Here is a 20,991-nt window from a genome sequence, read left to right as displayed (position 1 = left end):
GTAATTACATAGCATGAGACCATACATTCATCTGATCTCAGTAACAAGGTGTTCATGTGTAAGAGACCGCATGAAACCATCTTTGTGACTTTGAGACAATCACATCATGGTTAGTGTTGCCCTGTATCTGCAGAATTAAGATCCACAGCTGTTGGATGGCATCATATAATGGCTGACAAACATGAGAGTGGCTTCAATTATTTATTTTAATTATTCATTATTTATAAACCAGTCATGTATTGGAGCAATTAGGATAACTTTTAGCCTACGTAGACCTAGTCGTCATTCTTACAGTATAAAAAAGCAATGGAAATGAAATGTCAAGGCAAAAGCCTATTCACTGGAGTCTCCACTTGACACTGAAAAGACTAAAAGGAACACACGCTAGGTCTATGCGAATACGTGATGCCTCAGGGAAAATATACTCTATACTTTGTAAGGCATGAAATGTTTACTGCTTTGTGTAAAAGCAGGTTAGAGCCAATATGTAGGCCACTAGTCTATACGTCCAAACTTGATGATGCGCATGTTTGCAGGGATTCAGACAACTCGTGTTCTACAATTTAGACTTACGGTGTTTGGCCTCTTTTGTCCAAATTAAAAACCATCATGGCAGCACTATAAGCTGAAAGGAATGTGAGGGCAGAGTCAGAATGTTTTCACACATTATGAAGGAGAACATTTTGTGCATCAATCATCATTCCATGACAGACTCTTTTTAGCATGAGCTGTAACAGGATAGCATTTCGAACTCTTCTTTGTTTTTCTTGATCAGCAGACTTTGAGCTAAATGTTAACATCACACACACTGCATAATTAGCATATTCGTGATCTTAGAATATCATGCTCACATTAGCTAATTAGCACCAAAGATAAGGTGAGAATGTCATTCGTTTTGTTTTGCTGGTATTTGGTCAACCAGTCTGGTAAATGCTAAGATATTTCACTGGATAAATAAAATGTTTGACCTGCTTGTGGCACTAGACAAAAAGTCAGCAACAAAGTCATTAAGTTTCATCCACAAGACTGAATGTCTGGAAAGGGAAATTTTTATGTGTCAAACTATCTCAGTCTGGACCAAAGTAGTGGACCAACCTACTGATGGACATTGCCATTCCCTGACCCATGCTGTTAGCGTAGCTAAAAATGATCAACCACAGCAGCAACTATGTAAAACTTAGCTTCATCATGGTCTAATAATATCCCAGTTTGCCTTGACTTTCACAGCCAGGACTGTACTGGGTAAATGACAGAATAGACAGATCTGATGGTGGCACTGGCACCAAGCATGAATCTACACAGCAGACTCCTCACAGTCAGGAGATGATGGAGATGATACATGAAAGTCAGATTAAAGAAGAACTGCTGTTGTTCTGACACATCTAAACATTGACAATGTCTCCTGTAGAAATACATCATTTAAAGCGGATATTTAAAATGATATGTTTTAATAGTGCAGTGTAAGTATGAGAACAGTTTTGCAAAATAATAAGGATTATTCGGGAGCTTAGGCTGATAAAAGGGATGTTGCTATCACAGCCTTTTTTTTCTGGGCCTTCTTTTAAATCTTATAACACCTTCATTAATGACACTTAAAATACAAAGAAATTGCTCAGATAATAAAAAAAGACGAAGAACCTGAGAAAGAAAAAAAACACATACATGATTCCACAAGCACCACAGATAAAAGATGAAAAATTAATGTTCTACAGTTAGAACTATGCAGACAGTATGGGAAATATCACTTCCTGTAACCAAATCATCCTAAAAAAGCTCCCAAACCTGCAGTAATGACAGAAGGTGGGAATGATTGGCAAAAACATAGCAAGTGCAATGATGGACATGAATGAAACCAGTTTCTATCTGTCACTTAAAGTGCTCAACCTGTTAATTTACCTTCACCGGCCGCTTATTACTTCCTCCACTTCATACTTCCAGTCAGTGCTGAGTGCAATAACAACACTCCATAAAGATGTACACACATCTGACATTTAACAGGATGAGTGGAGTAATGTTTACATTTCACCTTCAACTGTAATGTATACATCCTTGATTATATGACAAACACTGAGGCTGCTAAAAGAAAGGCTTTTTCTCATCACATGAAACAGTAAATAGGTCATTTTTCATTTACTTAAAAAATGGATCACATACAACAGTCTCACTGATGTGACATAATCTCAGTTGCAACTAAAAGAGAATTTGGCTGTGATGCAAACTCTTCCTCTGGCAGAAATCATTTACAATAATACATCAAATATAAACTGATACATAATCTCAGAAGATAAATCTGTAGTGTTCATCTGAGGTTCACATACAAACATCAATACTCTGCTAATGTTTCAATGTGTACAGTATTTACACCCATTTGAAAAGGAAACCGTTCATTCAAGCAGACAACTGTTATTGCAGCAAGACGTTTCATAGCTTATAGCGGAGGGCTTACTGTCGATTCATATTCAAATGCAAAGATTACGTCTCTATCACAGTTTGTTGTTAGGATCCAGCACTGTCAGAGCAAGACGCAAAAGGAAAGTTATTGAACTGTAGGATCTTGTTCAGCTGTAGTGTGATTTCATTTTTCTTCTTCCAGCATACATGAACTCATCATTGAATTACTGAATTTCTAATTCTATTGAGTGTGGTTATTGGTCATGAAAAGAATACGGTCATATACACTGACTCATATGAAGTGCATCACATGGCTGACCTGAAAAGTAAAAATTTCCTTCACTATTATGCCAACTTGTTGATACGAACACCATCAGGAAAGACTAGGTTTGCTCCATGAGTGTGCAGCCAGCCATACAGGAAATGGCCATATGAAAATTCATTGTGTCTGCTTCACACATACACTTCCGAACAAGCAGCAAGATTTAAAAAGGCTTATGGACGAACAGAACCATGTCCAGTACAGAACATCGTCCTTCATATAATAGTGATGGGAACTCTTTTCCACTGATGATGTTTCAAAGACACACACGCAGCTAGATCAAGTTCAACATGTAGCGTTTCATTTGGTCACATGACACTATAGTAATCACTGATAATGTCCAGCACCTTGAGTACCATAAAGTTTGTTTGTTTTTTTTAAAACACAGAAAACGTCCAAAAAGTGAATCTCAGTCTGTGATGACTGACATGAAATAAAATGAGCTTGTAGAAATGGCTGGGTCATCTCAACACTGTAGAAAATAAATAGTTTTAATAGGAGGCACTGGGGTAGTTCAATGTCTCTGAAAGCTTCCAGATTGTCAGCTCAGCAAGTTCCACATTTGCCACCTTGGGAGATAAAGGGAAAAAAATATTACTATTGCAAGATTAAACCTTCATGTCTATAAACACACATACACACACACACACAGTGCGTTCAGAAAGTATTAAGACCTCTTCACTTTTTTCACAATTTGTTATGTTGCTGCACGCTAAAATCATTACATTTTTTTTTCCCTCTTCAAACAAAGCAAAAACAGAATTGTAGAAATCTTTGCAAATCTATTAAAAAGAATAAACAGACACATCACATTAAGATAAGCATTCAGACCTTTTGACCCTTTCTTCAGTACTTTGACAGCGATTGCAGCCTTCGAGTCTTCTTGATAATAATGATAATATTGCACACCTGGATTTGGGGATTTTCTGCCATTCCTCTCTCCAGATCCTCTTAAACTCGGTCGGTGGACGCCCGTTTTCAGGCCTCTCCAGATATGTTTGATTGGCTCCTGTGTTGTCTTGACTATGTGCTTAGGGTCACTGACCTGTTGGAAACTGAACCTTTGGCCAAGTCTGATGTCCTAAGTGCTTTGGACCCAATTTTTAAGTAAGGACATATCTGTACTTTGCTCAGTTCAGCTTTCCATCAATCCTGACCAGTCTCCCTGTCCCTGCTGCTGAAAAATACCCCCACATCTTGATGCTGCCCCCTCTATGTTTCATCATGGGTATTGGGCAGGTGATGAGCGATGTCTGGTGTGATGATGCTTAGAATTGGGGCCATCAGATCAGAGATTCTTCTTCTTCTTGTCACAGTCTGAGAGTCCCTTAAGTGCTTTTTTGCTAACTCCAAGCAGGCTTTCATGTGTCTTTCAGTGAAGAGAGGTTTCTGTCCGGCCACTCAGCCATAAAGCCCAGATCAGTGGAGTGCTTCGGTGAAGGCTATCCTTCTGGAAGTTTCTGCCATCTCCTCTTGAGACCTAGAGAGGATGTTCAGAGAAGACAAAAAAAATCCCCAAACCCAGGTGTGCAGACCTTATTGCATCATGCTCAAGATGATATGAGGCTGTAATCTCTGCCAAAGAGATAAACCTGAACTGAGTACTGAATTAAGGGTCTGAAATGTTGAATGAAAAAAAAAAATAATTAAACAATTTTAGCGTTATTTTGCTGATTTTCTCTTTTTATATAATTATAATTTAAACATCTTTGGGTTTTGGACTGTTCAGGCAAAAAAAGAAACCTTTGAAAGATCACATTCAGCTCTGGCAGCCTAGGATGGATGGATGTTGTTGTTTTTTTGAATTGTTTGACATTGTATAGTTCAACAATTATTCAATTAACAAACAATCAAAAGGTTAATCCATTATGAAATAATCATCAGTTGCAGCTTTACTTGACTGACAAGCACACACATACACTATATATCCAGCAGACAGGCTTAAGCATGTCCTAAATTGCACTGTTTTCATTCCCTGCTAACGCCTCGATTAGAAACCACATGCTGAGTTCAAAATCTCTCTCTGCCCTGCTGGCAATTACTGTGCGGGTTTGGGAAGCAGATGAGGAAAGCCTGACTAAACCTATGAATAGTGAAGAGACAGCAGCTTCACTGAGATGCATACTTTGTAGAGTGGGTGGCCAATCTCTGATCTAAAATATTTATTTGATGATCATCCTGTCCTGCTCATCTTCTGTCCCTCTTACTCAACACCATGTCCAAACACTGAGGGCGTCAGACAAATGCATGACAGATGTTTAAGGTAAACAAATGAAAGAAGGCAGGGTGAAGATAGGGGAAATCCTAATGTTCAGTCAACTATTGGAAAAACTGTTTTCCTGTTTTAGCCAGTGTTTTAGCCAGTGGAAAAAGCTAAATGCAACACTTTTGAAGTGGTTGTGATGAATGTACTAGCAATTAACTGCCTATTGACAAATTTAGCAGACACAGAGCAACATTAGCATTCATTTGGAGTCGTGTTATCTAGGCACCTGTTGAATTCAAGTCCAATATTCACTCTCCTTTTAGCTCTGTTTTGTTCTCCACCAACCCCTGCTGTAAGGCTGCTCTTTATCTGCTAAATCCTTCAATATGATCACCAGCATATTAGAGACCTTGTCTGTCACTTGGTTCTGAGCAGGTAGCACTGAGTGGGTTTTAACGGCTGCCTGGACAAAGGGTTGAAAAGAGCAGAAAATGGGCTAAAAAGCTCTGTAAAGCTAAAGGAGACTTCAGTTATCTCCTTATACTACACACAGTAATTTGATGCAATGTATACATTAACAAAATCTGATCCAATCACCGAGCACTTTATAAGGAAAACCTGCACATTCATGCAATCCAATTAGCAAATCATGTGGCACCAGTAAAATAAAATTAGGTGGATCAGCTCATAAGTGTCAGTTAATGTTCACATCAAACATTAGAATGGGAAAAATGAGATCTCAGTCACTTTGACTGTGGCATGATTATTGGTACCAGTAAGGCTGGTTAGAGTATTTCTGAAACTGCTGATCTCCTGGGATTTTCACACACAACACTCTACTTTTTTACTCAGAATGGTGTAAAAACAACAACCAAAAAAAAAAAAAAAAAACAGTGAGTGACAGTTGTGTGAACAGAAAAGCCTTGTGAGAGAGGTCGGAGGAGAATGGCAAGACTGGATGGTGACGGTAGAAAGGCTACGGTAACTCAGATAACAAAGCTTTATAACTGTGGTGAGCAGAAACTCTCACCTCAGAATGCACAACATGCCCGACCTTAAGGCAGATGGGCTACAACAGCAGAAGACCACATCATTTTCTACTCTTGTTTGCTGTGAGCAGGGGGTCATCAAGACAGAGGCACGCAGATGGTAGGGTCAAAATTTAGCATCAACAGCATGAATCCATGGACCCAACCTTCCATGTGTCAACAGTCCAGGCTAGTGGTGGTGGTCTAATGATGTGGGGAATGTTTTCTTTACACACTGTGTACCCCGTAATACCAATCAATCAAGCCTCTGTGAGTTTTGCTGCTGAACATGTGCATCTTTTATGGCCACAATTTACCATCTTCTAATGGCTACTTCCAGCATGATAGTGCTCCATGTCACAAAGCAAAATCATCTCAAACTGGTGTCATGAACATAAGCTCAGTTACTTCAGTGACCTCCCCAGTCACCACACCAGATTTGGTAGAGTGGGACATTGGCAGTAAAAGGGGCTACATAATGTTAGTATGGTGTTCTTAATTAAGTGCTCCGTGAATGTTATCATTATTTTTTTAAGTTTGAGATTTTAACTAACCCAACTGACTTATGTGTCTTCATATTCATACACACAATAACACGCACAATACAAACATACAATCAAAAACACACATGTCAAGGACAGGAAGGGTTGAGTGATCACTTACATTGTGTTGGATTGTTGGATCACGAACAGAAGCTTCCCTCGTTGGGGGAGACAGCGTGCAAAGGAATAAGGCTTTCACATTGCTCACTGTCTTCTGGCAACCTATAGGCGGAGGGAACAGGGTGTCAATCATCATCACAGTCATCATTTTGACAACCATCATTATTATAATGATCCATCACCAAATGGGAACAAGCACTCACAGAAGAATAGACAGCATAACTGCCGCAGAGAGGTTAGTCAGTCAAGCATGTACATCTGATTACAGACTTAACTTAGCGAGGCTGTGAGCTACAAATGGAGTCTTTTGTCCTTGGGAGAATGTCAGAGAAGAGAGAAGTGTGTGTCAGAGCTAAGGTCAATTAAACTTTAATAGGTCACACACAACAACTCAATTTCTATTTTAAACTTTAAGAGCTTTAACTTTTTAAACAACTGGATTGGAAACTATTTCATGGAATGTTCATATTTTGTCACAACCTCCTTTCCTGCACAGACATGAGTGTAAATTAACTACTTAGCCTGACCTTTAACAACTGGAACTCATGGAAGCAACATTTTCACCAATTAAGCTTGCATGTCTGTTTACACTCTTTTTGCACTTGCATCACAAATGCCATAGTTACCACTTGTGATGCTACTGAGGCAGCCCACTGGAAAATGACTGTACACAAATAATGCTCAATGTGACTAATAACGTGTCTGGAAAAAGAAAGATATATGGAAATGAGTTGCCTCCAAGTCATACAGAAGTAACTGTAACCCATACGTTTTGTCATGTGTCTTCATATTCGTACACACAATAAGCTATGCACATGTCCCGGTTGGACCACGGCATTGTCACAGCTCCAATGATAATGGAAGCATTTCAGAAGCTGAACAACAAACAGTTGTCTGTTCTTCAGCTGCCACATTTTGCCAAGATTGTTTTGAGGTGTTACAAGCTGTTAAATACACAACTCATCTAGGTGCTTTGTGGTTGTATTTAACTCAGTTTAATTACTGTACTACTGCACACTGCAGGGTTGGTCACAGATTGTTGTACATTTCCATCCAGTGGAGTAGTTACTATTCTTACGGTTGTTGGTGTTGTGGTTGCTGTTATTAAAAGGCTTTATATTTGTATGTGTGCATCTCCATGCAAGAACAAGAGTGTATTAGAGCACATAACCATATTATGTTGGGTTTCAAAACCAAAGCATTGCTGCCAGGAATTGAAGCGCATTGTATTACCATTCAAGAAGCGCCCATGTTTACTTATTTTTTCCATCCACTCACTTTGATTTTCTTTGACAGCTTAACTGATGCATGCAATTGTTTCTGGCTATCAAGTTGCAAATCTCAGTTGTGTGAAAATGAACTTAAAGTCAAAGGTTTCAGAATAGTCCCTGCTCACATTAGCATTACCATGCAACAATAATGTAACGTTGCCAAAAAGAATAAGTGTTGCCGTCTTATATCCAATGGATTACCTACACCAAGTAAACAGCAAGTCTCTGCAAGCCATTTTTCATGGAATTGAGAAATGTACTGGAATAAACGGTTGCTTGAAAATGGTCAATGGTAAAGAGTATGTCATTTGTAGCTACAGGGGATATGTATGTTACCTATCATACTGATAGATGTGGTTAATGAATTCAGTTGCTTAGTATCTATTATGTCACAAGTGGAGAAAAATGGGTGTACCTCTGAATGCGATGTTTCCTGCAAATGAAGGCATATACTCTCCTCAGCCCCACTAGGACAGGGTCCCAGTTGTTATAGTGGCATAAGAGCGTGGCGATGAAGAAGGAGAGGAAGACAGGAACTGCCCCAGCAAAAAACAGCCACGAGAACCGTACCTGTCCAAACACAGAGCAAAAGTAACTAGTTACAACTACAGTCATTACTGGACTTTTTTTTTTTTTTTTAAGATTGACTTATAACCATTATTTAACCTGTAACTTAATAGACAAATATGTAGATCATAACGTTAACTTCAGCAAAAAAAAAAAAAAAAAAATGGGTAAAGCAATGTGATAATTATGATGTCACATAACAACTTCTATAAAGACATACTCCCTGGTTTTATTTCAGTGCAAAATAGCATCCCCACCAAATCCTCATATTGTAAACTCAACTGTGAACTGTGATGAGTATACAGAGAATAGGTTATGCACAGTTGAAACCATAAAAATACCACTTTTGGTAAAAAATATGTTTGCAGACTAATTTATATCCATTTTGACGAAGTTGTTGCTTCCAATTAAATATGGTTTAACGGTTTAATGTTTTTTTTAAAAAACTTTTTTAGACATTTCCCAGCAGAGCCGTATATGAATGCAAATATTTAAATCAGTCAGACCAGACATTTAACAGATTTTATCCTGCCAGCTCCCAAATAAAATCTGTATAATGTGCAATTCAGCCCATGTGTGAATGAAGCTAGTAATTGTCTGGAGAATTCACAGCAAGCGGTTGTGTTGATTATGTTCTCGCCTGCAGGGCTAGTCTCCTGCACGCGCTACCTGCAGGCACCATCACTCACCTAAACCAAACAGAATATATCCAGTAAGTGAGAACACATCTAAGAAGGACATTCTGCGACTGTGTCCTGCATGTGTGAAAGGGAAACACTGGAGAATGTCCAGACCCGGAGTCTTGCTGGTGCTAAATAAACATTATCTCGACTCTTATTTCAAACTCTGACCGACTGTTAAGTGCCTGCTGTGGGAGACTTACCTTCTGCATGCAAATATCTGCCATAATAGAGAGAGGGATAGTGAGGCTCAGTGCCAGAGTTCCGATTAGAGATGATGTGAGGAAACAGCCCCTTTGGACAGAAAGCAACATCACCAGTCAGAAATGAAATATTTTTTTCAACAATGTACATTATCCAAACCATCAATTAAATTTTATTCATCAGGATGTGAGTATCTGTATGGAAACTCAACTAACGATATCAAAATGTTTAATACAATATGTAAATTGTGATGATTTGGTACCAGAATTGTGACCTGCTTCAAATTAGGGATGCACCGATACCACATTTTTTCAATCCAATTACAAGTACAAGTACTTACATTTGAGTACTTGCCAATACCAAGTACCAATATGAGTACTTATTAATGCCATTACACTTAGTACATTTACTTGAAAACGTGTTTTATTTTCATCAGATGGTTTTTGCGGACTAATTTATTTTCATCAGATATTGTTTCATTCTGCTGGCTGTAAGAAATTGCTGCGACTGACATTTGAACATTCCATTATATATAGCATTGCCACACATTTTACTCAAATAGAAGTACTGTTATTGACATTTTAGCATTCAACTGCATCTTTTTTTTTCAACAAACAGCCTTGCCACATATTTCACTTAAATATAGCCCGCTATTAGCAAACTCTTTGAACTTGCATCGTGTTGGCTTTTTAGATGTTTTATCAGATTGCTTGTGTTGAAAGTACTCGCTTTCATCCCTCCTCTTGACAACTTTGCAGAGTGCTTTACTTTTGTCACCATCATCCACTTTGAAATACCTCCGTGCTGCCAACATTGCTCAATTAGCACCTGATTGCCCAACTGAACGTCACGCTGCCATAAAGTGGTATTGGGTGCTGTGGTATTGGGACACTTTTATGAATACGAGTACGAGTACAGGAACAGGGTATCGGACAGATACCCGATGCTTTTAACTCAATATCTCCCCTTTCCTGTAGTATTGTGCTCTTCCGTCTCTCTCTCCTCTTCTGTCTCTTTCTGCAGGTATTTCTGCCTCTGGAGCTGTAGAGTCTGATCTGTGATGACAAGTCTCCTGCTGCTCCTACAACTCCACTCAACACCTGCTGCTATAATTAGAAATTACTTGTACTGCTATTAGTTTTATTGCTACATTAGCAGTTAATACTCAGTAAATGCTTTAATTGTCACTACTATCATTACTACTACTGTATTATTGGCATCACCTTACACTTTATATGAAACCTGTGTTATGCTATGTTCTTCTCCCGCTATTCTTTACCCAACCCCACCCTTCTTAACCCAACCGGTCGAGGCAGATGGCCGCCCACCCTGAGTCCGGTTCTGCTCGAGGTTTCTGCCTCTTAAAAGGAAGTTTTTCCTTGCCACTGTCGCCTAGTGCTTGCTCATGGTGGGATTTGTTGGGTCTCTCTCTATAAATACCTATTTTAAAGAGTATGGTCTAGACCTGCTCTATATGAAAAGTGCCTTGAGATGACTTTTGTTGTGATTTGGCGCTATATAAATAAAATTGAATTGAATTGGTATCGGTATCGGTGCATCCCTACTTCAAATTATGGATCGTGTGCTCACCAGAGCCAGAGGAACTCTGAGAGAACAGTTCCAATGAGACCATTGATGAGGATGTAAGTCCACACCAGCTGGCTGGGAAGTTCAAAGGCCTCGAAGCCCGTGTAGTGAAGCACGAGGAAGCCTGGCCACAGAAGCAGCAGGTTGAACAGACCCACAAACCCTGAGAGACACACAGAAGTCCAACATAAACAGCTTTAAAGACGACTTCTGTCAGCCATAAAAACTACAAGTTCATGGTATACAAATTATTAGAAAGGTCTCAATTTTTCTGAGTGTTTTGGTACATGGATACAGTGCAGACATTGCTAAGAATACTGGTACACTGGTACACACTATACAGAGCATTTGCTTACCAAAAAACATGGGAATGTCAAGCTTATCCTCCCGATCCACTCGTCTCTTGATCATTACAATGTAGACAGCATAAAGTATCGCCCCAGCCAGTGACCACAAAGAACCTACATAAAAACTGAAGTCATTACATTTGGAAAGAAGGCTTCAAACTATATTAACTACAAAATAGTAATATGAAAGCGTGACAGATACTTGCTGCCTCCATGGTTACCTATGATGCCTTTGTCGTCTGGGTTATCCATGCTAGAAAGACTCACGAGGGCAACACCTCCCATGCTAAACAAGAGAGATACCAAATGAGCTGACAGGTAAACAATGAACCATTTATTTTTAAAAAAGAAGAAAAAGAACAACACAACACAATTAGCAACATGCTGACTGCTTTTCTGAAGTAAAAGGACTGACCTCGCTTACACTGACTGTAGTTTAACATTTTGGTAAAAACGCTTATTTGCATTCGTGGTAAGAGTTAAATGAGGAGGTCAATACCTCTGTCAGGTCTGTATAAAAAAATATGAAGCTGTAGCCAGCAACTGCTTAGCTTAGCATACAGACTAGAAATGGAGGAAAAATGCTAGACAACAGATGAGACAACAGTGATGCTGGTGTTTATTTATGTTTTTTGTATTTACAGCTATTGACTGCTGTCTCAGAGCCAAATTGCTCTGCTCTGCAAACATAAGATTGGCAGCAAGAAAGCAAATAAGCATATTTCTAAAATGCTGAACTGCTCCCTTAATACTTAATTGATTAACATTTCAAGACACCCTAAAAGCTATAAAACTTGCAACAGACCAAGGTGATGGGATCAATAAATTAAATGTCTTGTGTTCAAAGTTCACATCACAAAAACAGTTTGAGTTTATCCACTGGGGATCATGAATTCTCTATCTACCAGAGATTTTGTGGAAATCTGGCCAGCTGTTATCAAGATACCTTGGTCTGGCCCAGTTAAAGGGGGTGAGTAAAAAAAAACAACAAACATTACATCTCCTCCAAAAGAAACAGCATTTTATTCAGTCATAAATCAGAGGGCATAATGAGAATAGCTGCTCTGTGTTCACACTGCTTTCCTAGTTATCACTGGCTAGGAGTGGGAGGTGGGAGATGGGTATCATTAGGATTTTATCTTTAGCCATCCAGACCCTCATCAGTCCGGCTCACACTGTTACAGGTTCTTTTTTATTACTAAATAACTGGATTTTTTAATTTTGCTTTTTTTTTTAAAGAATAAATTCAGAACAGGAGTAGAGTTGCGTCATATTTTAAATACAACTAAATAATTTTTCTAGAGCAGCAACAGTAACGTTCACAACAGTTAAATCACTGTAAACTCAATACCTCACTGGAAAGAAATATAAAATGTTGAGGGGCTGGTTTGTCTTATCAAGTAAAATTTACAGGAATTTGTCAAATTTTAAGATTAGTGGCAAACTAACCAGTTAGAATACATACAGATAGCTTTCGTTTTGGCTTCTTAACAACAATTCGACATTAGCTCAACCAGTGCACTATGGTTGTGTTAAACATGTCGGGACACTGCGAACAACTGTTGAAAATATCGCTTGTGCACCTTTTTTCTCTTTCTAACACACTGCAGCTATTGTTGTTAGTTTGGGGTGGGTTTTTTCCTTTTCTTTTTTATGTGTGGTATTTAATGCTGTCAAATATATATGTATAAGCTACTTTTACCACTCTGTATGTTTTGTTGTTAAACTTAAAAATCATAAAAATAAAAGAAAAAAAAAAGAAAATTTGCTTTTCTAAGGGCTTGTTGAACAGGTGATTTGATAAAGACAAGGTAAAGGCTTTTACTTTTTAATGCACTTAGAGTAACGGGCACAGTCGTCGTTAACTCGAGTTGCTTAAATCCACCCAGTTCACTTCCGCTCCATGTGTGCATGTGTGTGTGGCGCACGCGCTGAGGATGCAGCCCCGCCCCAGGCAGAGTGGTCAGAGACAGCAGCGCGGACATAAATGATTTGGACCGCCACAAATAAAGTGGTGTTTAGGAAACACTGGACCTGAACCTGCAGGGCCAAACTGAGAGGAATAAATTACACTGGCTGTATTAATCATAATCAAAGGATATGTCACTGTGTGTAACAGAATGGCTGATGGCAGCTTCACCAGCATTACTTGTTAGCAGAGTAAATTCATTGCTGGTTTTAGTCTTTTCATGGGATTTGTTGATAGTTAAGTGATAAAATATCACCAAGCCATTAGCTGCTACAATAACTCTTGGATATCATTAAAACTACGACTAATTAAAACTACTTTTCCAAAGTGATAAACAGCATTTTAGAGAACTGAAAGTGTGGAGACAAATTAGACAGACACAAGCAGCATAAAACAAATACATGCCCTTCTCAACTCAGCTGCCAACATATTTATTCAGCCCTTACCTCAGAGCCACAGCTAACAGTTTGGACAAGGTGAAGCGGTCACTGCTATTGCTGGGAAATATGGCTGCTAAGATGAGCGTAAACAGGCCTGAAGGGAAAAAGGTGGTAGAGCACAGTTAAATCAGAAAACTGAGAATGCAGACAGCTGACATAGCAGTGGGTATACCTAACCAAGACTAATTTTCCTTTATCGCCTTTAAATGTTACTTATTGTCATTAAATTCACAGAGAGAGTGAGAGAGAGTTACCTGAGGTGGATGACAGAATGTTGACAATTGCAACCTGCATATCAGACAGGGCTTCCTGGTAGGACAGGTTAGCCAAGAACCACTGGAAGACAAACAGAGGCAGTGATGTGACATTTTGCTTGAGGCAGTGGACAAAATGACAAACACCTTACAATACAATAGGCCTGTGGTAAAAAGCAGCCCACTTGTCTCTTGCTGGCTAAGCAATTGCTGCCAAAATTGTGGCACATCAGTCACACACTGCAGAACTATTAGAAAGTGGACAAAATAACAGGAACATCTTACAACTCACTAACAGTCTAATTTATAATGGAACACATCTTCAACGGCAGCAAAAAAGGTACAAACCTTTCCAAGTTCTTCCCCCAAAATTTCAAGATATCAAAACTCATAGGAGAAAAATAGATAAATATGGGTAGATATAATATGTAATCACCTGTGTATTGTGACAATGTAATGACCCTGGAATATAATTAAATTTAGGTCTACATCAAATCCTCTGCTTTGATACTTTCCAGAACTTCTTCATTGTGCTCAGAGTTGATGAGTCACAAATTAAAAACAGTTCATCACTTTAAAGGCCACATGATTAATGACTTGCAGTTTTGGCACTCATAAACTATTACTCTCTGCTCTGTCATATAACTCTTACATGCCAAAGGCACATCTTATAAATTACAAGCAGAACACACTTGAAAAACTCTTGTTGCCACATGGCGTGGCAAATAGCACAAAAAGAATGCATAAATGTGTGTGTTATAGTAGTAGTGACTAAAAGAATGCATAAAACAAGAGACAGCGTAGAGCTACAGTGGCTTCACAAAGTATTCACATTATATTTTGTAGAGTTCATTTTAAATGGATAAAATTCTAATTTTCATCATTCTACACACACTGTCATTATGGGTGATTGAATGCAGACTCTACTCTAATAATCCACAATGACAGAGTAAAAAAAAATGGTTAGAGATTTATGCAAATTCATTAAAAATCAAACATCTGTCCATTTACAAAAGTATTCAGACCATTTGCTGTGGCACTCCAAACTGTGTGTATCCTGTTTGCTTTAATTATCCCCTGAGATGAGTCTAGTACTGGAATATAACTATGGCAAACTGAATTGACTGGAAATAGTTCAGATAGGCACACACCTGTGTATATAAAAGACCCAAAATACACAATGCATGTCAGGACAAACACACAAGGGTACAAAACCATTTCTAAAGCTTTGAGTGTTCCCAGGAGCACAGTGGCCTTAATAAGGTAAAATGGAAGAAGTCTGGTATCACCAGGACTCTTCCTTGAATTGGCCGTCCAGCATCCAACTGAGTATCTGGCCAAGAAGGGCGATGGTCAGGTAGGTAGGTGATTAAGAACCTAACTCTAACAGAGTAACTCAAACAGGGTCATCTGCAGACATGGGAGATCCTGCCAGAAGGACAACCATCTCAGCAGCACTGTCTTTATGGTGGTCACTTGGCTAATACCATCCCTATGGTGAAGCATGATGGTGGCAGCATCATGCAGTGGGGGTGGGGTGGGGGGCTTCTCAGCTGTAGGGACAGGGAGACTGGTCAAAATTGAGGGAAGGGTGAATGTAGCCAAATACAGAGAGTTCCTTAAAGAAAACCTACTCCACAGAGTGTATGTCACCTGAGACTGGGGTGATGGTTCCCCTTTCAGCACACTGACCCAAAGCATACAGCCAAAATACAGCAATTTTTATTTTTAGATTATATTTACTGTAATAATTAGGATATTTTCTAGATCATCATCATCATAAATGTGCACAAATAAGTTTAGGAAAACAGTGTGTTAATGCAACCAAATGGGAAATGGACCAATCACAGTTTTTCTTATGATGGTATCTGGGTGAATCTACAGCTCCCCGTTGCTGTGTAATTAAAGATTTTACAGTCTGTCTTATATACAGTCTATGAATTCAAGTGCCAATTGTATTTTGCCTGAGTTGGGGGCTGGACAATATCCCGACATCTTCCAGGCAGTCATACTTAATCAGAATAACATAATTTGACACTGAATATATAAGTATGATGCTGAACTTAAATTGACAGGTGTGCTGATGGGCTTAGAGCTGGGTATAAACTATGAATGCTGAAATTTGCTAATTAGTCATGAATAAGCTGCAATTTATTCAATGGAGTAGTAAAGGTGTCTTTTTTAAATTTCTTTTGTTGTTGTTATTGAGAGCACAGCATTCCCAGACTGTACATTGTCAGATTCTTTCTAACACCCCAGTGGAACAAATTATTTATTTATAACACACTACAGTCATATTTTCAATTCTCTTCCGGAATCACCTTTGTGTATTGTGATGGCAAAAAGGGCAAATAAATATGCCGAACCTAGCATGGCTCTGGCTGCAGGTCTGGGGTCAAGGTTGGCCACTGGCCTAATCAAAACTGATTATTGATTATTTATGTTGCCCTGTTTTCGGCAGAAGCAAGCAGCCATTTACTAAACATGCTTCTCAGTTAACTTAACAAACATTACTTAAACCAGTACCCAGTACTGCCAGTACCTAATGTCAGACAGCCAAAGCAACTAGCTGGTGAACATTTAGAAAATATAGCTGCTATATAGCCAAATATTCTCTCAGGAGTTGGAGGAAAACAATAATCTAAATGAATTCAGCAGTGTTATGTATCTTTAATGTAGCATGAAATATGAATATAATTGATACAGCAATGTAAAATTAAATGCTGGCATTCCAACTGACTTCCACTCACCACAAAGCAGAAGAAGAAGCTGATTTTGGCCACATCAGTGATGGTTAGCTTGCCCACTGTGCGCAACATGGCTTCATGGTCCTTGGCTGCTGGGTAGGACATCCGGGACAGCTTGGCCTCCAGAGCTTGAGTAGAGGGCAGCTGACGCACCTCCATGATATTACTAAAACGCACCCGCTGCTTTTTGGTAGCTGCAGGGAGGTACAAATAGAGCAAGATGTGAATTAGTAGAGCTTTTATTCAGATGCGCAAACACAGAAAATGCTATATAATTTGGAGGTTTCATTTGTTTTTGTAGCAAGACCACCCTTTTATTGAATTACAGAAAATATCACCCTTATCACATGGTATTGCAAGACTGAGCTGAACATGAGCGTCATTTTCAATACATGGGTCAAACGTGAAGCCTTGATATTTAAATACACATTTGATGAACTGTCTCAGAACCTCTTCTGTGTGGCTTTGGGTTGTGGAGGAACCACTGCCTGTCAGCTAGCTCTAGAAATTGAGGTAATCTACAGTTTTCCTGACAGGCGTCACTTAAAAGGGAGGGAAAGCCAAAAGAATCTTCGAATCATTAGCTCGGCCAGATGACAGAGGAATCCTGTTGTTCGTCATTTTGTTCTTATTATGATGGTGTGTGGATGGAGAGAGACGAGATGAACAAAAGGACTTTGTCTGGGAGTTGCTGAAAAAGTCAGAGACAGAGGTTTCTTATAATGTTTAATATTGCTGAAGAATGACTGTATCTCTCTTCGTGGCTCAGCACTGCCATCTGTTGTTCCAATTTTATTTCTCATTAGTGAGCCCAAATTGATTTTGAGGTTATCAATCACATATCAGTCAAAACTTATGCACTTAAACATGCCTATGAGAGCTTAGCAAATTCAGAGGGGGATACAATGTTCATACAGGATAATAAATATGACTCATGCTTCAATTGTTTCAAAAAATGTAAATATTAGCTATGTACTCACAAGATTCACAGTCTCCAATTAAACAATTTGAGTGGTCAGCAGGTACATCCTGGAACTTCACTGGCACATACAGTGGTTCACTCTGCACAAGAGAGAGAGTCAGACATTTATAATTGTGAAAGAGCTGTGCACTGTTAGTAAACCAACACTTAATATGAATTTAGCATTTCTACAAGCTTGACTCAGGGTTACCACTGCCAACAGACTAGGAAACAGTAAAAGAAAATAAACAGTACATTGCAGTTAGAGAGGTCATCACTTACTCTGCAATTAAACTACTTACCAAACAGTTGTTCACAGTGGTGTCAGTGGTGCAGGGTGCAAAGTAAGCCTCAGCATCGGCAAACTGCAGAAAGACGCAATTCAGAGGGTCAACAGACCAAAACCAAGAATTCTGATTTTCTGTTGCAGTGACTGAACAATCATTTACAGTTTTATCTTATCTTAAAAAGGTTAACTGTTCACCCCAGGGCTTAATAGACATTCTCCAGCAGCTTCTCAGTGAACTTAAAAACAGATCAAAGGGATTATTATCAGACCATCAAAAACCATGATGAATCTGCTTTTTGATAAAGGGAAGTTCAGTCTAAACAGACTGTGTGTTCTGGTGTTCTGGCAATTAAAAACAATCATGATCCATGGATTTCTGGAAATTTTTCCTCAACTCTCTGTTTCTGCTGCAGATGTAGCCAAGACAGATAAAGTTAAAAAAAAAAAAATAAACCTGACACTGAGGTTGAGAAATGAACAGTCACAAGCATTTGGAAGAAAGAAAATATTTAAACATACTGCCCCCATGTGGTAAACGTGTGGCTTGACTACTTACAAATGCAGAGCGCCTGCGTTTCAGAGTGCCGGTGCACTGCTGCCTCCAGGGCCGCCACAGCAAGAAACCCAGCAAATACAGCACAAACATGGAGGTCTTGGTGAATGTGCTGAAGAAAGGTTTGTTGTACTCCTGTCGCTTGAAAATGTACTGCGGAAATACAATCAACAGGGAGAAACTGTTAGGATAACCACTGGTCAGCTGCTTTTTAAAGCCCCAGGTCTGGTTTCACAGGTGTGTGCTCTCAATTCAAGCATGTTCCACTTCACATTTCCCTTTCAGACACTCCTAGTGTTTATCTTCTTTTGCATTTCTAGTTTGTTAAGTTAAATACAGTTCTTCCCAGGAGTACAGAAGAAGAGCAAGAAATTTAATTGCAACAGCCGATACTCCACTCCATGTAAAAAGTACTTTTTTCCCTTTTTATTTGAGTATATTAATCTGACAGTAGTGACTATTTTTCTTTGTCTAGTTATTTCTTAATTTTTTCAGCAAAGCATTTATGACTGTGAGAGGCTATATATATCTGCTGGTTTCATCCTGTAGTCTTCTCTTGTAATAGTACCACTGTCACTGTCTTGACCGGCATCTACTTAAGACTGAGTTTACGTTTGAAACTGTGAAATGGTCTATAAAGTTTGAATATCCAGAAGTATAAAAGTGATTAGAGCACCTACAGTATTTAAATACGTGCATAAACACAAGGTTAAAAATTAAAATAGGAATTTTGAATTTCAGACTTCCACATTAATAGAATTGCAGTATAATAACTCATTAAGAAATTGAGTACTTCATTATCTACTTGTTAGGCGAGAAGGAGGCAAAGTTATGTCACGCATTTTGGCACAAAAAAATTTAAGAATACAAACAAAAATATCAAGATTACACCATTGTCTTTTCATCCTAGAACATCTCAGTGCGCTCTAGTTACTGAGTACATCTGGAGCCCCTCTCTCATTTAATTCCTGCTGTACCACTTTGCAACAGGAGGTGTGGAAAACTGACTGACAATGACAAAGTCCTTACTGAGGTTAGCTCGGAGGAGGCTACCCAGATGACATCCACCAGCAGGAGTATCACCACCCCCAGAGCCATCCGCCTCCGCTGGGCTGCAGAGCTACCCTGAGAGCTCATCCGATTCATGATGAACACCCACTCCATTGGGACACTGATAAGAGAGGCATGAATGTACACAAACAAGTTCAAGTTACTAACTCACGGCTGCACCCAGCATTTAGAAAGTGAACACAAAAGCCACCGTCACCCGGAAATCTGTCATACTGCTTGAGAATCAATATTTCCTTCAAGTAAAAATTTGAAGGAAATGAGGGGATAAGGGGGTGAAAGGTGAAGAGACAATAACACAGCAAATGCAAAGTATAACTTGCATTGGCAGAACTGGATGAAACTATTTTGTTACACAGCAGTACACACCTGTTCACCAACAAAATATACAATCTGAATTCTTGTCCTTGGTCCTTCCAGACGCCAGCTCAGAGTTACTGTACACAGTCAAGACCAAACAGGGGAATTCACCGTTAACGAAAACCTGCCACAAAAAGAAAGCAAAAGACAGTAATGTTGTTTTTAAAACCAACAACTCAAACTCAAACTCTAATGTCACAACAAACCTAAGTAACAAGAGATGATATGCGACTCTAAAACCATCAAAAACTTACTAATGAATAACAAGTTTATGTCTCGACTTACCTGAATGTTAAAATCTGGCAGTGGAGTGTCAGTTAGCTACATGTCAGATGTGGGTAGCTGAAAGCATTGCAGAGTACATAGTAAACAACTGCCTGTAAAATAGAGCTGGACTGAGTTAGCTTTTAATAGGTTATTTTCCATCTGTAAACGTTCAGCTGACTGTTGTGTGTCTGTTAGATGAGCTGCTTCCTCAACCCCTGAGAGCTATCCAAAGAGTTTGCAAGCTAGCTGTTTTAGTAGCTATTAAACTGTTACAGACTCGGGGTCAATAAGTAACGCCATAGGCTATGTTTCAATGTAACGTTAAGGGTAGCTCACTGAAAAGGAGTTGGTTCAGGTTCACCTGTTTGTCTACTTAACGTTAGCAAGTAACATTGCTGTGCTACATTTACTTGTTTACCAATATCAGATACCTAACGTTTGACGAGCTAAACGCTAACAAGCTTGCTTGATTACATGGTCAAATGCTGTATTAAAGTAGTCTTTTTACCTGAATACGAGGAGGGGTCATTTAGTTTGCGCCATTATTCAGTCTTCTTATCCTATATTGTGAAAAAATCAACCAAATCAATCAGTTTTTACGATAAAATTATTGACAACCCAATGGTTGTAAACATTAGCACACCCTGCCCTCTTCATTATCAGGTGACATCACTTATGTGTGGCGGAGACTTCTGGGATATGAAGTCTTGAAGTGACGAATATTGTTAGTCCTTCCTTTGAAACGTATTTTTATATTATTTATATTTATATCATAAATAATTCCACTCACGATATAAATCGCTTTTGAATAAACTCGA

The 20,991-nt window shown here is 38.9% G+C and overlaps 1 protein-coding gene across 6 annotated transcripts; it reads right to left on the bottom strand.

Moving 5' to 3' along the window:
- Positions 1–1,431: 1,431 nt before the first annotated feature.
- LOC108897209 (solute carrier family 35 member F5) lies at positions 1,432–20,851 on the bottom strand. 6 transcript variants are annotated; one of them, XM_018696703.1, is made up of 17 exons: positions 20,682–20,851; positions 20,192–20,283; positions 19,916–20,030; positions 19,508–19,649; positions 18,482–18,631; positions 17,939–18,001; positions 17,656–17,737; positions 16,679–16,869; positions 13,929–14,010; positions 13,681–13,768; positions 11,487–11,551; positions 11,275–11,379; positions 10,922–11,081; positions 9,331–9,421; positions 8,296–8,450; positions 6,611–6,711; positions 1,432–3,282 (listed from the first exon to the last, which is right to left on the bottom strand). In XM_018696703.1, the coding sequence occupies exons 4-16, from the start codon at positions 19,640–19,642 to the stop codon at positions 6,630–6,632; spliced, it is 1,449 nt and encodes a 482-aa protein (XP_018552219.1). In that variant the 5' UTR covers positions 19,643–19,649; positions 19,916–20,030; positions 20,192–20,283; positions 20,682–20,851; the 3' UTR covers positions 1,432–3,282; positions 6,611–6,629. The 6 variants fall into 6 exon arrangements, with proteins under 6 accessions (XP_018552219.1, XP_018552217.1, XP_050928745.1 ...); XM_018696701.1 differs by having other exon boundaries at positions 20,192–20,248; XM_018696702.2 differs by lacking the exon at positions 1,432–3,282 and adding an exon at positions 3,338–4,193 and having other exon boundaries at positions 20,192–20,248.
- Positions 20,852–20,991: the final 140 nt, after the last annotated feature.

The sequence above is a fragment of the Lates calcarifer genome, linkage group LG1 (assembly GCF_001640805.2).
Source record: "Lates calcarifer isolate ASB-BC8 linkage group LG1, TLL_Latcal_v3, whole genome shotgun sequence".
Taxonomy (NCBI): domain Eukaryota; kingdom Metazoa; phylum Chordata; class Actinopteri; family Centropomidae; genus Lates; species Lates calcarifer.
Note: the sequence above shows the minus strand (reverse complement) of the source record. Positions and strands in the feature narration are given on the sequence as shown.